This window comes from Pogoniulus pusillus, chromosome 18, assembly GCF_015220805.1.
Source record: "Pogoniulus pusillus isolate bPogPus1 chromosome 18, bPogPus1.pri, whole genome shotgun sequence".
In the NCBI taxonomy this organism is placed as follows: Eukaryota; Metazoa; Chordata; class Aves; order Piciformes; family Lybiidae; genus Pogoniulus; species Pogoniulus pusillus.
In genome coordinates, this window is record NC_087281.1 from 2243140 (window position 1) to 2264444 (window position 21305).

The 21305-nt window shown below is 41.9% G+C and overlaps 2 protein-coding genes across 3 annotated transcripts in view; both read left to right on the top strand.

Annotated features, from left to right (window-relative positions):
- PRKN (parkin RBR E3 ubiquitin protein ligase) overlaps positions 1-21305 on the top strand; it is a 667734-nt gene that overhangs the window by 27749 nt on the left and 618680 nt on the right. The window lies entirely within an intron of this gene.
- LOC135183329 (la-related protein 1B-like) lies at positions 9696-12868 on the top strand. The gene is given in 3 exon segments (XM_064158222.1): positions 9696-9778; positions 11675-12391; positions 12393-12868. Coding segments are annotated over 3 exon segments (1188 nt in total). The 3' UTR covers positions 12781-12868.

Below are 21305 nucleotides of genomic sequence, written 5' to 3' on the forward strand. Positions count from 1 at the left end.
CAGAGCGACAAATGAACAAATTCTCTGCATACTCCATATTAAGTAACGTGGAATTAATTTGGGAACAAATATTTTGCTCAAACGTTTCTTTGAAATGTGGTTTTAACAGAACAGAGCAATTGTGCAAAATGTATCCAGACAGAATAATTTGGGAATATCTGGATTTCTAAATCCTTAACAGCTGAGCTATCAGATATCTTATGCCAGAAGAGCAGCAGAATGTCATTATAGAACAGTGGCACCTCCTTTCCATGCCTTGGAAAGCCTAGGAACCACTAACAGATGTGCCTTGTGGAGATAATTGTTGCCAGAGGTGCAGAGAGATTAAAAAAGCTCAAACCATGCCCTGATTTATCTCGTTTTTGGATGACAGAATGATTGCCTTTGCAATGTGAAGTGTGTAATAGCTGATAGTATATTTTGCCTCCTAACTACAAGCATAAAATTCAAAATTAATTTTGATTTAATGAATTTTAAAAAGCTTTAAATAGAATTAATCAGTCAAAACTGTGTGCATATTTAGCTGGGAAGGTCATTTTTTTCCACATAATGCTCCTGATCAGTTGACAGTTTCTAGATGTACCAAGTCTTGGTTTAGCCACTATCAGGGTACTACAACTAATAATATTTTAGCATGTTTTGCTGCAGGTTTCTAATGCATAAGAACACACACTTAGTAAATGCCAGGAAAAGACTAGTTCTGAAATGGTGATGTGTGAAATAGCAATGAGGTGTCTGTGCCTCTGTTACAAATAAGCAAAAAGAGATTTTGCTGCTGCATATTTGTTGCACTTTCCTGAACTAGTAAACATCAGCTGAATTGCCACTCTGGATCACTTGTTCTGTAATCCAATCACCTGTCACACAAACTCTTTCCTTGCTTACATTGCAATATCTCTTCATTTTCTATAGATGATGCATTATTTTTCCATTAATTCCTAGTTTGTTGAACTCAGTCTCAGCTCCACATTGCCAGAGTACTTCTGTATTCACAGGATTTTACATCTGTGACTACTGGAGATACTATATTGGAAGTGCTGGGTGATGATTTTGTATTTATACCTTTTGTATTTGCTTTCCCTTCCCTGTACCTTTGTAACTTCCCTACCTCAGATACCTTTTTCAGTTATTGTTAAACTTCTCTTTTTAACTTCCAAACGGAGTGAGATTCATTTATTTGGCTGTGCTTACCTTTTCCTCTCTCTACTTCTAATCCCTTTCTTTTGGGAAAGGAGGGGGAAGAGGGAAGGGCACTCTATAAAATTGTTATTGGTTCTATCAAATTTATTTGAGGCTCTGGAAATTTAAATTAGAACTGAGACAGGCACTTAGTGCCATGGCCTGGTTGATTGGCTAGGGCTGGGTGATCTTGGAGGTCTCTTCCAACCTGCTTGATTCTATGATTCTATCCCAGACCTCAGGTGACTGTAAATGGTTTAGGGCCAGGCCTATGTTTTTAACCTCAGTTCAGTGAGGAGCTCACAGGAGCAAACATGAGGAACATGCAGACCTTAGGACACTTTTGAAGGCTCTATAAAATCTGGGTAGGTTTGAGAGCTGTGTATTCTATTCTGTTCCAAAGCAATATACGTAGCACAGGTTGCATCTCTGTGTGATGTTTTCAGATGAAGGTATGGCATTCTTTGGCATGACTTTATTATTTCTCTTCAGGTGCTTTAGGTATAAGCACTTGACCCACAGCTTCAGGATGCCTCCCACAGGGGAGGAAAGATAGGGAGATGCCTGGCCCATGGGAAAAACAATCATAGCATCAGAGAATGCTTTAGGTTGGAAGTGACCTCAAAGATCATCCAGTTTCAACCCTCTGCTATAGGCAGGGACACCTTCCACTACAACAGGTTGCTCAAGGCTTCATCTGACCTGGCACCATCTCCCCTCCAGAGAGGGAACAGCCACAACCTCCCTGGGGAACTTGTGCCAGTGTTTCACCACCCTCACTGGAAAGAACTTCTTCCTAACATCTAGTTCAAATCTCCCTTTTTCCAGTCTAAACCCATTACTCCTCATCCTGTCATTACAAGACCTTGTCAGTAGTCCCTCCCCTGCCTTCTTGTAGGCTCCCTTCACAGGATCACAGGATGTTAGGGGTTGGAAGGGACCCAAGGAGATCATTGAGTGCAACCTCCCTGCCAGAGCAGGACAATCCTATCTAGCACAGATCACAGAACAACACATCCACAGGCCTGGAAAGTCTCCAGGGAAGGAGACTCCACAACCTCTCTGGGGAAGCCTCTTCCAGTGCTCTGTGACCCTTACAGTAAAGAATTTCCCCCTTGTGTTGAGGTGGAACCTCCTGTGCTGCAACTTACATCCATTGCTCCTTGTTCTACTTCAGATACTAGAAGGCTTAAACTATCTTTTTAGAAAGGACTGAGAAGTCCTGCTCCTTCCTGCTCAATTTGCTTGGCATGTTTAATAAAATATATTCTAGTCACTGAATACATATGGCAGTGTCTGTGCTGGGTGTTCCTCTGCAGAAAGAAAAAGTCATGTTTTTTTTAAACCTCTCTGCCACACTTGGGCAGTTAAGCAGATCAAGGAAAGAAATATTTGCTTAAATATTAATTATATTTGGATGTGTCTTTAAAACAGTAGGATTCAGCAGGTAGCAGACCCATTACTGTCACGTGCTAAGTGCGTGGTTTTCTTCCAGTGTGACAAGGTGGTGTTTTGCTTTTGCTTGTCTCATTTTTAGACAACTATAAAACCTTAGAATCTGGAACAAAAAGATTGCTATGGAAAGGTGGCTTGCTATTAGCTTATTTGGTAGAATTTTTTGCAGTAGATCAACTCTTGGTATGATCAAAATTTGAGTCTTTAGAGCAACATATCAAAGCTCAGGATCTGTCAGGGAGGCCAAACTAAGCCTCAAAGTGAGAGTGTTAGGTAAGACAGAAAATAAATGAAATGCATGCTCCTTTGTCTCTTCTTGATTTTCCTCTTGTGTTTCTTATTCTTCTACACCTCCCTACATCTGCAACTGGGTAGTAGCTTCCTTCAGGCTGTAGTTCAGTGTTCCTGGTAGCTGGCTTGCAGGACAGTCAAGGTCTTTTCCAGCTTTGGGGCAGCTGTGGTGGGCATGAGTGGGCCTGGGGAAAAGCTGGTAGATTTGGGGAGAAGATATGAATGACAGAGAGGAAGAGGGTGGGGATGAAGCAGAAGCTGAGAGCACACAAGGCTGTGCTTGTGAATTGGAAGGGTGAGAGAGGGGTTAGGCATTGGAAGAGGCTGGCCAGGGAGGTGGTGGAGTCCCCATCTCTGGAGGAGTTGAAGAAGCATGTGGATGTTGCGCTTGAGGCTCCAGTTTAGCGTTGCTGGTAGCTGGCTTCTGGTTGGACTCAATGACCTTGTCTTGGTTCTAAGTTAAATTCACAGAGACTCGAATATAGTCAATAGAACCAATAACAATTTAGAGAATGCTCTTCCCTCTTCCCCCTTCTTTCACAAAAGAAAAGGAATTAGCTGGAGAGAGGGGAAAGGTAAAGCAGAGCCAAATAAATAACTGCACTGTGATTTGGAAGTTAAAAGAAGAAAAGTTTAAGGATAAATAAAAGGTATGTGAGGTAGGGAAGTTAGAAAGGTGTAGGGAATGGGAAACAAGGCACAAAACATGTAAATATGAAACCAGATTTGATTGCAGTGGGTTTTGTCTGCCTCATGGAGGTGATGGACATGTGGCGAAACAATAAGCAGCAGGAAACAGAAATGGTTATTCCATGTGAGCAGGCAGGGAGGGAGAGCAGAAAGAGAGATTAGACAGTCCCCCCTGCTTTTATAGACCTTTAGACAGGAAGGGGGATTGGGCTAACCATCAATCACCTGGTGGTGTTCAGACCCACCCTTGGGCAGGGGTCAAAACCACCTGGAGTCAGGTTCAAGGTCACTCCACCAGAAGGGTTAACCCTGTACAGACCTTCAAGGTCTTTTCCAACCCTCATGATTTTAATGATTTTTCTGTGATTCCTTCAGACCTTCCTCAAAACCAGGAGAAAAAAAATCCCATGCTGCAGCATTTAAGAAGGTCACAGTAGATGCCTGCAAATATACCTTCAGCTAATTAAAAATAACTGAAGAAGGATATTCTTTTGATGTTCATTTAAAGAGAGCATTGTTCTCTTTATCTGATCTTCAAATCTAACCTCCTAAATAACTTCCCTTCACTGCTTGTTCCCTTTTTAATCAATAGAATAAACACAGCCATCAGAACAGAAACAAGAAGTAATTTTTCCCGTGTCAGAAGCTGTGGCTTCTTTCACATGGACACACACGTGCATACATTCTTGTGCTAGTTTCAGCCTAGCTGGGGTATTTTAGTGAGGGGAATTAGATGATAGGCTGGGAAAAGGAAACAATGGTGATGTCTGCTGCACTCATAGGCTTGCTGAGATGTGTAAAAACAAGAACACGAATATAGATATCAGAGTTGTTCTCTGGCTGCCTCCCTTCTCTCCCTAATCTGCCATCTGTAACTAGTCCTTCTGCTTCCTAACCCCCCTGGCCGATTCTCCAAACTCACCTTGAATGTAAGGCAAAGTCTGAGATAAGGTAGAGGGGTGGGAAGAAGGTGGAAGGGTGGTTGGGAGCCCCTCCTGGGCACCCTGGTTTCTGGGAGGGCTGTTGTGTGTCTGTATTACTTTTTAACTTGTCTATTTCTGTCTATAGCTGTATAGATTGTAAATACCTGCTTGGATATTGCATTAAGCTGTAAATATAAAGCTTCATTGCTTAATTTCCAGCTCAGCTGAGTCTAGTCTGGGTATGGGGGCAGGTAACACCCAAACCATCACAATTCTGCTGAAAAGAAAGGTGCTTCAGACTTCAAGCCCTAGGCCCAACAAGGCAAAGGAAGGGTTAAATTTATAGTAAGCTAATCACTGCTCTTGTTCTCTTAAGTAGATAACTAAATGTCAGATCTTTAAATAGTTCAATATTATTTTACTGGGGCTATACTGGATGCACTTCGTCCCCCTTGAGTAGAATTAGTGATTAGAAATTCAGCCACTAAGCATTGTTCTCTGGAGCCTGTGTTGTCTCATTTTTCTGGCCCTCATTTCCCACACCTGACTCGGCAAATGAGTTCATTCTCTCCTCTCGCTCTTGACACTTCACCCTGGCCAGTCCTAAAGCACTTACTTGTCCTTATGCCTCACCATTGTCCTTGTTTCTCCTTTTAACTCATCTGGCGGCTGACTCCCAGCAGTCTAGTTGTAATGGAGAGGTTTTCTCCTCTGCCGTCTCCTCTTCCTTCTCTTCTAGGTGGATGAAAAGGAAAGGACCCAGGAAATTCTGAAGTGTCAGTTGAGATAAAAACAATTTACTACTCCATTGCAGAGATATCAGATTGCACAGAGGCGAAACAGAAAAAGTGCCAGCATACACAGCAGACAAAAGCATGAGAAGCCACTGCCACGTGCAAACCAGAACCAGAGTGTGATGGTTTGGATGTTACCCACCCACCTGCACTTTGGAAATCACCCAGACTAGACTCAGCCAGCTCTGGAAATTTGAATGACACTTATATTTACAGCTAGCACAATAATCAAGCAGAGATTTACAGTATATACAGTTATAGACAGAAATAGACAAGGGAAAAGTAAGACAGAAACACTACAGCCCTCTTGGAAACCTGAGTCCCCAGGAGGGGCTCCCAACTGCCCTTCCACCTTCTCTCACCCCTCTACCTTACTCCAGACGTTGCCTTGTGCCCCAAGGAAGACTGGAGGATCAGCCAGGGGGGTTAGCAAGCAAAGTGGATTAATCAGAGAGGTTAGAGAGAATGCCCAGATCCCAGACAAAGAGCGACTCCCTTATCTGTTTGGATTCTTGCACTTATGCCTACCAGTGAAATAGACATCACCATTTATTTCTCTTTCACAGCCTGTGATCTAATCCTTTTCACCAAAATACTCTAGCTAGCTTCAAACTAGCACAGAGAGCAAAAAAGGTGAACCCCAGCCCAGAAACAGAGAAAGAAACACAAACACACACACAAAGAAAACAAAGCAAAACAACCTCCAAAGAAACCAACAGAATGGGAAACTTCACAAGCTATAGAGTCTCAGAGCTACAGGTTTCATAAACCCTGGCCAACCCCTTTCCTGTCATACAGTGTGGGTAACCTCAGCATAGTGTAGAATATGTGATCCAGCTTGTTCTGTTGTCCTGTGCCACTATGGAGGGTGTAGCCCCATCCCTCAGCCATCATCCCTCCTAGTAGGGCCAGTCAGTTTAAACCAACCAGTTTAAACTCTGGAGCTTGTGTTGCCTCTTTGCTGTGGAACTCATTCCCCATGCTTGACTCAGCATTCATTCTTTCATTCAGTTCATTCTCCTCTCTCCCTCTTAAAACTTCAGCCTGGCCAGTCCTAAAACACCTACTGTCCTTATGCCCTCACCATTGTCCTTGTTCCTACATTATGTGGATTTCTGTTTTGCCAGTTTCTCACAATGAATGTGTTTGTATTAAGTAATAATGAAGTTATGTACTTCTTGATTCAGCATAAACCATTCCTCATCAGACAATTATCAGAAAGTACACATAGAAAATAATTTTCCTAGGTGCAAGATGTCTTTCTGTAACAATGCTGGATATTGTCTGTGTGGTGTAACACAGTTATTTAGGCTGTGATTTCTAATAGCAGGCATTAACACTGATTAGCATCAATTACTTCTTAGTTATTAGCAAATGTCAGTGAACAGAAGCATATTCCATAGTGTTCCTCAGTAACACCAATTCTAACACATGCACAGGCACTATTATACAAAGCATTTAGTATTTTCAGGTCCATTTTGTACAGAAATCCTTCTGACAGTGTATCTGCTTATTTTCATAATGACTTTCCCCTGTCATGCAAAATTCTGCAGTCACATATTGAATTCTGTAGCTTAGCAGATGTGCATTATCTTACACACAGGGCTTGTTAAGTTCAAGGACTAGCACTTCTTGTTTACAGAATGACTCCAATATGCCGTGGATGTCATTTATAGAATCATAGAATCCATCAGGGTTTGAAGAGACCACAAGGATCATCCAGTTCCAACTCCCCTGCCATGCCCAGGGACACCCTACCCTAGAGCAGGCTGCCCACAGCCTCAGCCAGCCTGGCCTTAAGCATTTCTGGGGATGGGGATGATCTGTGAGGTCTCTTCCAACCCTGATGATACTGTGATGGGGCCTCAACTACCTCTCTGTGCAACCCATTTCAGCCTCTCGCCCCTCTTATGCTGAACAACTTCCTCCTCACCTCCAGTCTGAACCTACTCATCACCATCTTTGCTCCATTCTCCCTATTCCTGGCACTCCCTGAGAGAATAAAAAGGACATTTAGTATTTTCTGGTTGATATCTGTATGTTGAGAATGTACAGCAATATCCTGCTTTTCCCAGACCAGTTAGGACCTCAGCAAACAAACAGCTTAATGATGTCTATAGCTACAAGCTGAGTATGCTAGGTTAAGTGAGAGGAAAAAGACAGCTGTATCCTGTGCCCAATGTGCTACAGGTATAAGCTGCCGATGAATAAGACTTGAGCTTCAGAAACAGAGAATGATTAAAACAGCCACTGGAAAATTGCCACAGTCTGCTTTCTGGACTGTTCCAGAGTAAACTGACTTTAATGTTTCTCCATCTTCATACTGTAGTTCATAGCATTCTACCTAGAATCCATTTCTTCTTTGCTTGAGCCAAGGCGTACATGATCAAACTGTGAGATGCAAGAATCCTCTCTAGATTTTCAGTACAGGCATTAACAATGGATTGATCTGTTTCTTCTTCACCAGTTGTCTCTCACGAATTTAAACTTGAAAAGAAAAATTAATTGCTTGCAAAACTGTTCTAAAAAAAAACCCAACACCTTGGTTTTTTTCCATGAAGAGTTTTGTTAGGAGATAGGATCACATTCAAGCCACTTACTGAGCTGCCTATTTGACAGTTATCTGAGTAAAATGAATCTTCCTCTCAACTCTACAGTATTTGCTTAATTACATAAATATTTCTTCTCTAAGTGCTGTTTCATGGATTTAGGGTGTTATTGTGATTTTGTGGATTATGAATATGGAGATGCTATTTTGCTTTGGTTTACTGAGTGCTTAAATTCTCAGTAGTTGAGCTTTCCTTATTCTTTCATTAAATATTTTTAATGTGATTCCAAGCTGCTGTAGCACACAGAGCAAATTCTATTTTCTACCATGATTATCTCTTATGAATTCCATTGCTTATCACATCCTTTATCCAGTCTATGCTATTGCCTTGTTTGGCCTGTGATTACTGCTTTTCGTTGCTACAAGAGAGGCAAGAATTTGATTCTTGTTCATACCTTGTTCCCAGAGGGAGTAAATCCCTGGAATCTCGACAATTAGTAGGCTTAATACTGGGGGAAAGAGTATAAAAGAAGCCCTTTTTGTCATTCCTCACAGGTTCTCTGGCCTCTGAGGAAGCCATATTAATGAATGGGATTCTATATGCACCATCCACAAGGAAGAAGAATAGTTTGGTTTGTGATGGTTTGGGTGATACCCACCCCTCCACACTTAAGAAAATCACCCAAACTAGACTCAGTGGCTGGAAATTAAAGAAATGAAGCTTTCTATTTCCAGCTTAGCACAATATACCAGCAGGTATTTACAATCTATACAGCTATAGACAGAAATAGACAAGTTAAAAAGTAATACAGAAACACAGCAGCCCTCCCAGAAACCAGAGTCCCCAGGAGGGGCTCCCAACCACCCTTCCACCTCCTTTCCACCCCTCTACCCTAACCCAGACTTTGCCTTACATTCAAGGTGAGTTTGGAGGATCAGCCAAGGGGGTTAGGAAGCAGAAGATTTAATTAGTCAGCAAGTTAGACCGGGAAGTCTGTGCAACCAGAGCCCAGCAGCAGCTGTGTTATCTGTATTTGTGTTCTTTTATCCATCTCAGCAAGCCTATGAGTGCAGCAGACATCACCACTGTTTCCTTTTCACAGCCTGTAATCTAATTTCTCTCACCAAAATATCCCAGCTAGGCTCAAACTAGTACATTTGGGATGTTCATTGGCGATAGGAGTCTATAATATAATGTGTCTCCAGACTTGCCATATGAAAGCCTTTTGTGTGGTGAGAGACTGCAGAGTGATGGCAAGCCTCCTACAAATGCTGTCTGCTTTTAATGATGAGCTATTCCTTTTCTGCCTTTCCTGCTATTTCTTCCCATGCAAATTAGCTGTCCCTGTCATCTATTTTATGGGACACTTCAAATATAAATTGACTTTGAAGCTCTCATTTGTCACTAGCATTAGCCTGCACTCTCCTTGCAGGCTTTCTGAACAATTTCAACACACACTCTAAACCCCTTTCCTTCATTAACAAACTTGAAACTGACGACCTTTTAGGGATCAGCTCTTGAATTGCTACTCTTGAACAGCAACCATCCAATTAAATAGGTCTCGATGTGGTTATTTTGCCCAGCTTTCATGCATCAGCCATCACCTTCCCTGTCTCTTTCCAAGAATATTTTTAATGAGAACCTGCTTCATTGGCAGATCCTTGTATGAGTAGCTCTTAGAGAGGTGCTACAAAACAGCTACTGCTGAGAGAAGCAAAGGTGATTACAGCATTAAAAAAAATGAGTGTAATCCTTTTAAAGTCTGGGAGTCTAGAGTTGCTCACCCTGTGCATCAAGAGCATCCATGCCTGAGAATGAAGATTGGTTTGTGCTCTGAACCTGTAAAAGCTTCCTATCTGAAACAGATGGCAGATACACTGTCTCTGTTTAGTACATGGTAAAACTTGGAATTCACAGGACCTTTCTTGGACATATCTGCCAAAGTTGTGATTTGAACAAGACTTGCTTTTAATTATTATGTATTTAGCATTAATGTTGAGCCTGAGTCAATTTGAACTATTGGATGTCAATGTAAGAGTCACTTTCCAGGACTCATGTCTGCCCTTTTGCCTTGGCATCAACAGGGAGTCAATTTTCTCTTTCCATTTTCCCATTAAAGAAATGTTTAATTCCCTGGAGATTTTGATATACCTGTTTCTCAGAAGTGTAATTTGCTAGTGCTCTGCACAGTGTAAAGAAAGGTAGTTTGGATGATGACATGACTGAGGCATTAGCTACTTTATGTTAAAAGGCCATCTTCTTCACTAAGCCTCTAGTTTCCTTTTGCAGTGTGGGAGCTGGAGATCCAGTTTCCAGTCAGGAAAAGCATAATTAATAGCAAGAATGTTTGCACTAGGTAAATGCTAATTTTCTGTGTAGTGTGTATCTGCATAGGTCTTCCCCTTTCATACAGCTTTGTCATTCCACATTGCTTGTCATAGTGGCAGCTTCGCCGTTTTGCACAACGTGCATTAGCAGCTGTATCTGGATATCTCCTATATATGGAGAACATGTTTTCCACCCTAAAATCCACTAAGGATTTGTTTGGAAGCTCCTTTTCTGTCTGTTTCTTCCTTTGCCTCTGGTAGTAAAAGATCCAGTCCTGCTGTGAAACATTAATCTAGTCACAGAGCCACAGAACCTCAGAATGTTAGGGGTTGAAAGGGGCCTCTGGAGATCATCAAGTCCACCTGCCCAACCAAAGCAGGATCACTTAAGGCCACACAGGAACACATCCTGGTGAGTTTTGAAAGTCTTCCAAGAAAGAGATTCCAAACCTCTATGGAGATCCTGTTGCAGTACTCCATCACCCTCACCATAAAGAGGTGTTTCCTCATGTTGAATCTATGCTCATGAATTTGACAATAGGTTAGAAGGAAACCAATCCTTCCAGGTGATTTTTTCGTATCGTTCTTTCCCCCACTTTGCCTTTTTTTCTTTTTCCAGGCCAGAGTCTCTATAACAATCTCCTTTAAAGCCCCAGAGTACTGAATTTCAGATAAGTCTGAAAATTAATTGCCAGCTCTTTTTTTTGCTAAGCTGTGTGCTTGCAGAACTAAGATTGTCTCCGCACACTTAGGGCTCTCTTTTCTTAGACCGAAGAATCCTTTCTTGGAGACTTTTTCTGTTCAAATCTGTAATCAAGGGAGCTAGGAAATGAGCACTGTAACCATGGGCAATAGCTCCCTTTCTGAGTGTCTAATAAATAGTTATGAAGCTACAAACCTTGTTCTGTTTGTGGCTACCAGACCTCTTTCCTTGAAATTTAAGCTGAAAACTGACTTGACTGTCACAGAGTATCTCTTCCCCTGAGAGCTGCAGTGCTGGAAATGGCATTTTTACACTCAGGAGAGTTTAAAGCAGAGAAAGGTTGCAGCATAAACTATCTTATTTCAGTGCAAACTACATGCAGAGGTCAAACCTAGCAACTATTGTTAAAGGAAAGGATATGTATAGAGTAAATACAAATACAGTCAATTAAAAAAAAAAAAACAAAAAACCAAAAAGACAATCCCTTCACTTTAAAGGTAACCCAAATCTTACTGTGTTTGAATTTCATGTTAAAGTAATTTGTGCTTGGTTGGTGGCAGTTTGTTTTTTTTTTAACCATCTGTGGTGGATTTCTTTAGGAGAGGAGAGTTTGAAATTTTAGTCCATTATTTGTAAGGAGCAATTTTCCATTTAAATGAGCAGTGTCAAAGTATTTCTTATTCTGAGTTTTGTGTTTCTCATTGCCATTATTATTATGGCTCAAGGAGTTTCAGCATCAAGTAAATCAGTTGTGATTTGCAAGTTGTCCAAGAATGGGAAGCCCTCTGAGTCCTAAGGAAAAGACTGAAACAAGTAATTTTCAGATCATGTCTAAAGCATTGTCTACACGTTTGCCTGATTTGGACTCTGAACCTTGGATAGAGGTGAAGAAGAGACATTGTGCATCCACAGTCAAACTAAAGGAAAGTGCTCCTATATCTCATCAAACATCAACTTGGCAACCAACTTGATTTTTTTTGTTTGACAAAAAGGTGAAACAAATTCAAGGTCAGAAGAATAAATTTACTGATTGGTCAGACAGTGATTCTGATTATGAAATTGATGAGCAGGACATAGACAAGATTTTGATTGCAGCACAGACACCACCATACATGAGCGAACATCCTGATGCAGGTCATACTGGCAACCCTGTGTGCCGTGCAAAAATCACATTGGAGTTGGCTAAAGGTATTAATGATGGCTTGTACTACTATGAACAAGATTTGTGGATGGGGCAGCAGGAGGATGACACTCTGATAAAGCAAGAGATTGGGAACTTTAAGAAGCTAAATATCATTAGTAAGGAAGAATTTGATAATCTTGTACCAGAACCAATTGTTGAATCAACCGTGAGAGTTCTTCCAGCAGTAAGGAAAGAGGAACTGCCTCACTCTTTGTTCAGCATTGAAGCACCTCCAGCAGCACCAATCACTCAGTCACTGCCGACAGCAGTTCTAGATTCCCCCTGTTTTCACCCCACAGACTCCTTGCACCCTGAGACTACAGGATCCCACCAAAACACCCAGGTTCTACCCCGTGGTTAATGAACCACAATCCATTGATGTCCAGATTCCAAGAAAAAGAAAAACACAGCACAGTACAAATCCTCCCTTAGAGTGCTACGTTGCTTGGGTGATGAATTCCAGAGACCATTGGCCAAGAACTTCCTCTGTGAGTTCCAATGCTTCACCTTCAGAAGGAGCTCTACTAGCAGGAAGTTCTGGGGGTACCCCAAATTTTCTTCCAAAATTTCAGCATCCTTCTCATGAACTGTTAAAGGAAAATGGTTTTACTCAACAGGTGTGCCCCAAATACCACCAGAGGTGTCTAATGGAGATGAAACAGGAATTGACCAGTCCCAAAAAATGAACATTCTTTTTTTGTTTCTGGTCCTTTTTCTTGTTAAAATGGTCTCTCAGGGAAATGTATGAGGCATTCAAACAACTTGCTCTAGATGGAAATTCCAAGGTGGCCTTCCAGGATCTGAAGGGGGACTACAAAAAAGCTGGGGAGGGACTTTTTAGGATCTCAGGGAGTGACAGGACTAGGGGGAAAGGAGCAAAGCTGGAGGTGGGGAGAGTGAGAGTGGAGATGAGGAGGAAGTTGTTGAGCATGAGAGTGGTGAGAGCCTGGACTGGGTTGCCCAGGGAGGTGGTTGAGACCCCATGGCTGGAGGTGTTTAAGGCCAGGCTGGATGAGGCTTTGGCCAGCCTAAGCTAAGATCCGGGCCCATGGCAGGGGGTTGGAACTAGATGATCTTTGCGGTCCCTTCCAACTCTGACTGATTCTATGCTTTAAACCACCCAAACCAACCAAATAATAAAAACACAACAATGATAACAAAACCCAAACAAACATTACAAAACCACACATGTCAAAAATCCAAACACCCAAAAACAAAACAAAAGAAAACCCAACAACTGATGGTTTGGAGCTTCCTAATCCCGACAGCTGATGGTTTGGAGCTTCCTCATCCCGACAGCTGATGGTTTGGAGCTTCCTAATCCCGCCAGCTGATGGTTTGGAGCTTCCTAGTCCCGCCAGCTGATGGTTTGGATCTTCCTAATCCCGCCAGCTGATGGTTTGGATCTTCCTAATCCCGACAGCTGATGGTTTGGAGCTTCCTAATCCCGACAGCTGATGGTTTGGAACTTCCTTCTGGTTTTGCAGAGACTGTTAGAAAATTTCCTTCGTAGCAACGAGTTATAAATGAAAGAAATAAGCAGTTGAGTGCTGTAAAAAAAAGTGATTATATCTTTAGCTATGTACTTGTTTATTTGTAAGCAGATTTTATGTAGTAGAACCTCTGAGATTAAAAGAAGTTCATGGTAAGAGCAAGAAAAAAAAACCACTCTTGGTTACTGAGATCAGTTCTCTGTTTGAAGCAGAATTCAGAGCTGTGTATAAAACCAGAGAACAACAATGAGGATTTGTTTTCCAAATGAGTGCCTTTTTATTTACATTTCAGTGGTGGTTTATTATGCTGTTGCAGTTAATCACAACAGAATGCATCATAGCAAGAAGTGATGAGATAAAAGGAACTACACCTTTGATGTGACATCAGTTATATTGCTTTGAACTTGGAGGAGGTTTTTAAATTAGGGAAAACATTAGACTCATTCTGTGCATAAAAATAACCAAAAACATTTACTCAGAACCAACAATGTTAGGCTGGTAGTGATTGTAAAAGCCATAACTGATTTTGCTAATAAAGGCATGAAAATGTATGCTAAATATCACTTAAATTTTCAGGCTGACAGACTGTATGCCATAGGACTGGAACTTGCAACTTTAGTGCATCTCTTGAATTAGTTTCTGGCTCTTTTTTTCCAGTAGTATCACAGTATCACCAAGGTTGGAAGAGACCTCACAGATCATCAAGTCCAACCCTTTACCACACAGCTCAAGGCCAGACCATGGCACCAAGTGCCACGTCCAACCTTGCCTTGAACAGCTCCAGGGACGGCAACTCCACCACCTCCCCGGGCAGCCCATTCCAGTGTCCAATGACTCTCTCAGGGAAGAACTTTCTCCTCACCTCCAGCCTAAATCTCCCCTGGCACAGCCTGAGGCTGTGTCCTCTTGTTCTGGCGCTGGCCACCTGAGAGAAGAGAGCAACCTCCTCCTGGCCACAACCTCCCCTCAGGTAGTTGTAGACAGCAATAAGGTCTCCCCTGAGCCTCCTCTTCTCCAGGCTAACCAATCCCAGCTCCCTCAGCCTCTCCTCGTAGGGCTGTGCTCAAGGCCTCTCCCCAGCCTCGTCGCCCTTCTCTGGACACGCTCAAGCATCTCAGTGTCCTTCCTAAACTGGGGGGCCCAGAACTGAACACAGTACTCAAGGTGTGGTCTAACCAGTGCAGAGTACAGGGGCAGAATGACCTCCCTGCTCCTGCTGACCACACCATTCCTGATGCAGGCCAGGATGCCACTGGCTCTCTTGGCCACCTGGGCACACTGCTGGCTCATGTTCAGGCGGGTATCAATCAGCACCCCCAGATCCCTCTCTGTCTGGCTGCTCTCCAGCCACTCCCACCCCAGCCTGTATCTCTGCATGGGGTTGCTGTGGCCAAAGTGCAGCACCCTGCACTTGGAGCTATTGAAGCCATCCCCTTGGACTCTGCCCATCTGTGCAGGCGGTCAAGGTCCCGCTGCAGAGCCCTTCTGTCTTTTATAGACAGATAATTTTGTAGAACCAATGCCAATATAACCCCATCACATCTTAGTAAGACATCCCCTCACCCTTTTGAGTAGGAAAGTTATTTTTCCCTTTCAGAATATGCAGAACTTGAAGAATAAGCAGCACATTTTAGCATTTACCCACTTTCCCTTTTCGGTCCTCATTATCTTTGTTGCTCTGCAGCTTCTGCAGATTGTCTTGGAAAGGTTAAGGTCGCAAATAATAATGCTGTGGGTTTGTGAAATGTTTTGAAATATCTAAATTATGATGATGACTTTGTGTTTGCAAAGTATATTCAACCGTGTAGATATTAACACCTCCTGCTATTCTTATTAATTGCATTGATACCACTCAGACATAAATAATTCATCTCCCCCTTGCTGCATTATCCCTTCAAATCTGTGTATGTTTATATAATTCAAATTTTATTCACATTTGTGTCATAAGAATGTAACTTTGACTGCAAAGTCAAGCACTTGCAAATTGAAAAGAGCATTTTTATGACTGTCAGTACAATGTTAATTCATTTCCCTTCTGCATTCATCTGGTGGACTGAGTGATGTCCTGTTGAAAAATAGCATCCAGTGGGTAATTAAAATTTATATAACAATGCATAGATATGAATGTTACAAGGAAAGAATTGCATTTACACAGGCAACTGGTTAAGTATGGCATTTCCCAACTTGCAAGTGCTTGACTTTGCAACCTCAGTGTGCTTTTGAAGTTTGGTGTTGCAGGCAATTCCTTTTTTTTCCCCCCATAAGAGACAAAAGGAGGAAGCTGCAGTACACTCCACTACTGCAAACCCCTCATCTTGCAGTACTCTTAGAGGTGTTGGAGACTTGAATTTTCAAACTAGGCAGCTGGCCCCTGAGCTACTGGACTCGCAGTGTATTAGTGTGCTGCTAATGCCAAAGGGGGAGAGAGTGTATTGATACAGGTTCCTTATTAACTGCTCAGACTCTAGTCCTACATGCAGAGGTATGGATTTCTGCTGTGTCGGAGGGCTGGTGTGAGTGCTGAGTTACAGTCAAGTGAAAATGGCATCATCTAACTGGCAGGATTAATTAGGTTATACCTCCAGTTACATAATACGTGGTAGGAATGTTTTAGAGCATAAAGCAATAAATGCAAGCCCCAGAGAAATCAGGGTCTGTCTATCAGAGTACAGTGAGTTTAAAGGTAGTTTTAGGCACAAAGTGAAAAACACTCAGTACTCAAATGGAGCAAAAAAAGAGGTATGTAAAGATGTGTAAGCTGTTTCTTCCCCTGTAAAACTCAGCATGTACTCATTCACTTCTTGCCTACTGTGAATGTAGTGATACTTCCCGGTGGGATGGGAAAGGAAATTGTGAGCAGAAGTCAGAACTTTGTATAATAGAATATCACCAAGGAAGAAAATACAGTCAGACAGAGCATTAATATTAATGAAACAGTGTATAAAGCAAGTGATACAAACAGTGGTACTGACTGTGGTGGATTTGCCCTTGCCACTGCCAGCCTTTCCTTTATGCATCAGCAATGGCTTTGGCATGGTATTAAATACCCATTGGCGGGTTCAGCTGGCTGTTTTGGCTTGTGGCCCCTCCAAGCTTCTTTGGTGGGGAGTTAGAAGAGGGGATTCATTAACTTTGTTCTAGATGAACTCAGGACATGGACTTTCATTGATAACTCTTTTCCTAGAACAGTTTCAATGCTATATCATCAGAAACTTTTTGACCAGCATCAAACACTTGAGTTTTATTTGCTGGAACTCTGCAAAGACTTTCCAGTCTTCAACAAACACGAAATTGTTTTCTCCATCCACTAGAGGTCTGGACAACAGACTTTTGATAGAAACTGTGACCCTCAAAAAGCAAACAATGAAGTGAGCCTTCCATTGCTGCAACTCAACATCCAGTTTTTGAGCTAAAAGTCATTAGCAGATCAGAAATAGGAGCGTAAACATTTTTTATTACCTAGAGCATGCCAACAGGTACATTTTTAGTGACTCTTAGCCTTTCTTTATTTACCTTTAGCTGGGTTTCATTAATCTGCTGTGATTTCAAATGCTAGGGAACAACAACTTAACATTAGATGTTTGTTGTAATGCAAACACTTAATGTTTCTGTAGACACCTTTTAGTTTGCACATCTTCAGCTGTGCTTTGCAAGGGTATGCAAACATAAATAAGAGGTTCAACACAAAAGGGATGTCCTCGAAGAGGATACTCAGCTCTGGAGGTGCAAATGCATCCTGTGATGCTCAGCGTGCATGTTGCAGCTAGCAGCTCTTGCAGATATGGGGAAAAGAGCGGAGGGATGGATTGAGAGAAACCTGTACTTCTCTTTGTCTGCCTCGCTGAAGGAAATCTCTGTCTAGTTATCCTCATTTTACACATGGAGAGCTGGGGTGAAGAGATGTAGAACTATCTTTCTGCTTCTGCATACTCTTGCAGTGTCACTCTGTGCTGTGGTGTCACTCACCTCACTTTCAGTGTCTGTACTCTCTGATGCTTCTTCAGTTTTAGTTCCGTTTCTTTTTCGTTCGCAGGCCACTGGCTGTGGTCTCTTTTCTGATGCAATGTCAGATTGGACAGAAACCTCTTCCTACAGTACAAATTCCACACACACAAAAAAACCAGCCTGCTCACAGACAGCTTTTCATCAAACATATATGCACTGTTTTCACTGTGTGCTTCTCCAGTTAGTGTGGTTTAAAGTGTGTTAGAATACTTTCTAATTTCCTTTTGCTTTTGGTAATTCAAATTCACGTAGATTTCAAAGGTAGTATAATATGAGATGGAATTCAAGGCAGGGCCTGAATCTGAATCTTCCTATTTTATGATTGAGTGACCAAAACTCATAGCTGTAGAAACAGTCAGAATGTAACTGTTACATTTGGTTATACAACTTCAGGTACTGATTGCAAAGTGCGCCAGAACAGCACAAGGCAGGTGTCTGAGACCCACGCTTAGGTGTAGACTCTTGTTCAGGTGGTGATGGAGCTCAGTCATAGTCAAAATTTCTTTCTTGACCAAGGAATCTTCTTCCTGCACACAAATTATTGAAATTAGTGTGCTTCTGTAGTTCCAATTTGTGCCAGTTTGAGCCTAGCTGGGATATTTTAGTGAGAGGAGTTAGATTATAGGCTGTGAAAAGGCAACAATGGTGATGTCTGCTGCACTGATAGGCTTGCTGAGACGGATAAAACAAGAACACAAATATAGAGAACAGAGTTGCTCTCTGGCTTTGTCTGCCTCCATTCTCTCCCTAACTTCTTGTCTGTGTGACTAATCCTTCTGTTTCCTACCCCCCCTGACTGATTCCCCAAACTCACCTTGAACATAAAGCAAAGTCTGAGTTAAGGTAGAGGGGTGGAAAGAAGGTGGAAGGGTGGTTGGGAGCCCCTCCTGGGCACCCTGGTTTTTGGGAGGGCTGCTGTGTTTCTGTATTACTTTTTAACTTGTCTTTTTCTGTCTACAGCTGTATAGAGTGTAAATATCTGCTTGTATCTTGTGCTAAGCTGGAAATGGAAAGCTTCATTCTTTAATTTCCATCTCAGCTGAGTTTAGTCTGGGTGATTTTCATAAGCGTGGAGGTGCAGGTAACACCCAAACCCTGACACATTTTTAACAAATCAACATCCTCTGATAAAAAGTTTAGCTGGAAAAAATGCCTGGGAAACCCTGTGTAAAGCCCTGTTTTTTTTCTGTTTGGCTGATAATGGCCTGATATGATGTACTGGCTTTTTGCTCACAGTGTTTTATGTATACTCTTAAAACAACCAGAGCATTTAGTGATGTGGGATATTATTATTCACAGTGGCTTATACTGATAAAACACAATAAATCTTGCATTTTATTCCATCTTTTACAAATATTATCATTTTTTATGGTAGCATCAGAAGCCACTGTGAATGGGAACCCTGAAATATAAAACTGATATTAAAAAATATGTTTACCATATCCATGGGTTTGGTTTTTTTTATTCTTCCTTGATTTTCATTATAAATGGATTCAGTTTTCTTTTTAAGGACACATTTGCAATTTAATTTTTTCCAGCTACCAAGCATTAGACACTTGATTAGCTTAAACTAAGAGGATTCCAGAAAAAAATTCTCCATGCATCATTTTCAGCCTCAACTATAATGTAATAGAATAAAATAGTTGTTAATTAAATACCTCTAAATCTGATTGACACTACTGCATTACCCAAAATAATTCTGATACTTCCCTCCTAAATTTTTATCAAGGACACCATCTTACAGAATGGAATTCTCCTCCTTCCTGCACAGCCTTGCAATATTTTATGCCCTTGAAATTTTGGCACATAGGGGTATGATTTCCTGTAAAATTTATTAATTGATAGGTTGGACTGGATGATCTTGGAGGTCTCTTCTAAGATGGTTGGTTCTATGATTCTGTGAAACCTAGAATTAAAATAAAATTAAAAATTCAATTCAGGTATAAATGCAGTAATTATACCTACAGGTAGAGACTAGGAAGCTCAAATACTAGTGGTGATCCACAGGCTTTCCTTTCAAGCAAACTAACACTAAAGGCTTCTGAGCTGCTTTAGTAGCCTTCATTGAAAGTAAGGCATGCCAGATCACAGCTCTGGCTCACAAGTGATGTGGCTCTGCTGAACTGTTACCAGCACTGGTAGAATTGATCAGTAATTTCCCTAGAGTGAATCAGTGTTCCCTAAAAGATGCATGTGTAGATGAAGCAGGGCTGGTATGCTTCCCTGCTCATACTCACCCCGCAGTGGGAAGTCCTCCTATCAGTGTTAACCTTCTGTACTTCATTAGTTTGAAAATGCTTTAAGCGAGTGCTTGCCCAACTGTTTCTCAGTGTGAGAATTGGAGAGAGGGCCTGCTCAGGCACTGCTCTGCCTAGGAATGGCAGATAGGTAAGGCAAGATGAGATTCCAGAAGTGCTGCATGTTTTGCTGAGTCTGCAGTCTTTATTTCACCTGTCTGTTTACACTGTTATCTTTTATAACAGCTGTTATCTATACTCTCTCTCTATATCTCTTTTGTGTATGTATATTAGATGTATAAAAGCGTTGTCTTTTATTTGTTCAGCTAGTCTGTCAGAAGTAGATATTCTTTGGACATAAAGCAGTTCTCTGGTGGTTCTGGTGGTACTCAAGGGAGCTTATGTACTGTGATCATGTCTGAGGCACAAATGGGTCTTTGCACCATTAACTCCTTTCCCACTTGGTTTCTCTCCTCTAGTGCTGCTTGTCTCAGATATTGAGCAGGCAGCTACAGGAGAAGTAAGTGGCAACTGCAAGGGAAAATTAAAGCCTTGTGTGCTTACTCTCCTTCCTTTCATTAGCACAGCATCATGACTGCTGTCTACAACTATCTGAAGGGAGGCTGTAGCCAGGTGGGGTTGATCTGCCAGGCAACCAGCAACAGAACAAGGGGACACAGTCTTAAGTTGTGCTAGGTATAGGCTGGATGTTAGGAGGAAGCTCTTCACAGAGCATTGGCATAGGCTGTCCAGGGAGGTGGTGGAGTCGCTGTCCCTGGAGGTGTTGAAGCAAAGCCTGGCTGAGGCACTTAGTGCCATGGTCTGGTTGATTGTCTAGGGCTGTGTGCTAGGTTGGACTGGATGATCTTGGAGGTCTCTTCCAACCTGGTTGATGCTATGATTTTACAAGAAACATTCACAAGGCTGGTTTTGGGGGGTTTTTTGTTACTGTGCTTTAGCATTTTTCCTGTTGTGTTTCATGCTGCGCATTGATACCCATGAAAGAACATATACAGCTCACAATAACTCCTTGCTCATTTGATCAGAGGATGTATTTAACTGAATTATGTCCTGGAGAAAAACAGAAGGACAAAGCTGCAAATTTGTGTCTTTGCTGCCTTTCTCATTACACCTTGAGGGTGAGTTCCTGATACACAGTTGTGCCTTTGCAGTCAAATCCCGGGAGCAAGCTGCCTCTGGCATTTATCACTGACAAACAGACAACTATAGGAAGTTGGCTGTGTCAGCAATGCAGAACGTTGGCTAGAAGCCTACTCGTGTGACCCTTTGACTGGTTAAGAGAAATACTTGCTCTGGAAGGATTTACTCATCACTCAGTTTAATTGATTTGCACAAAGATGGCAATGGCAGCACTGTATGAACAGGAGGTGGAAGTGAGTAGTTCCCATTTGCTTGCTTGCTTATTCATCAGTGTAGTGCTGTAAATCACTGAAAAGCCTAAGTATGAGCTCTTTA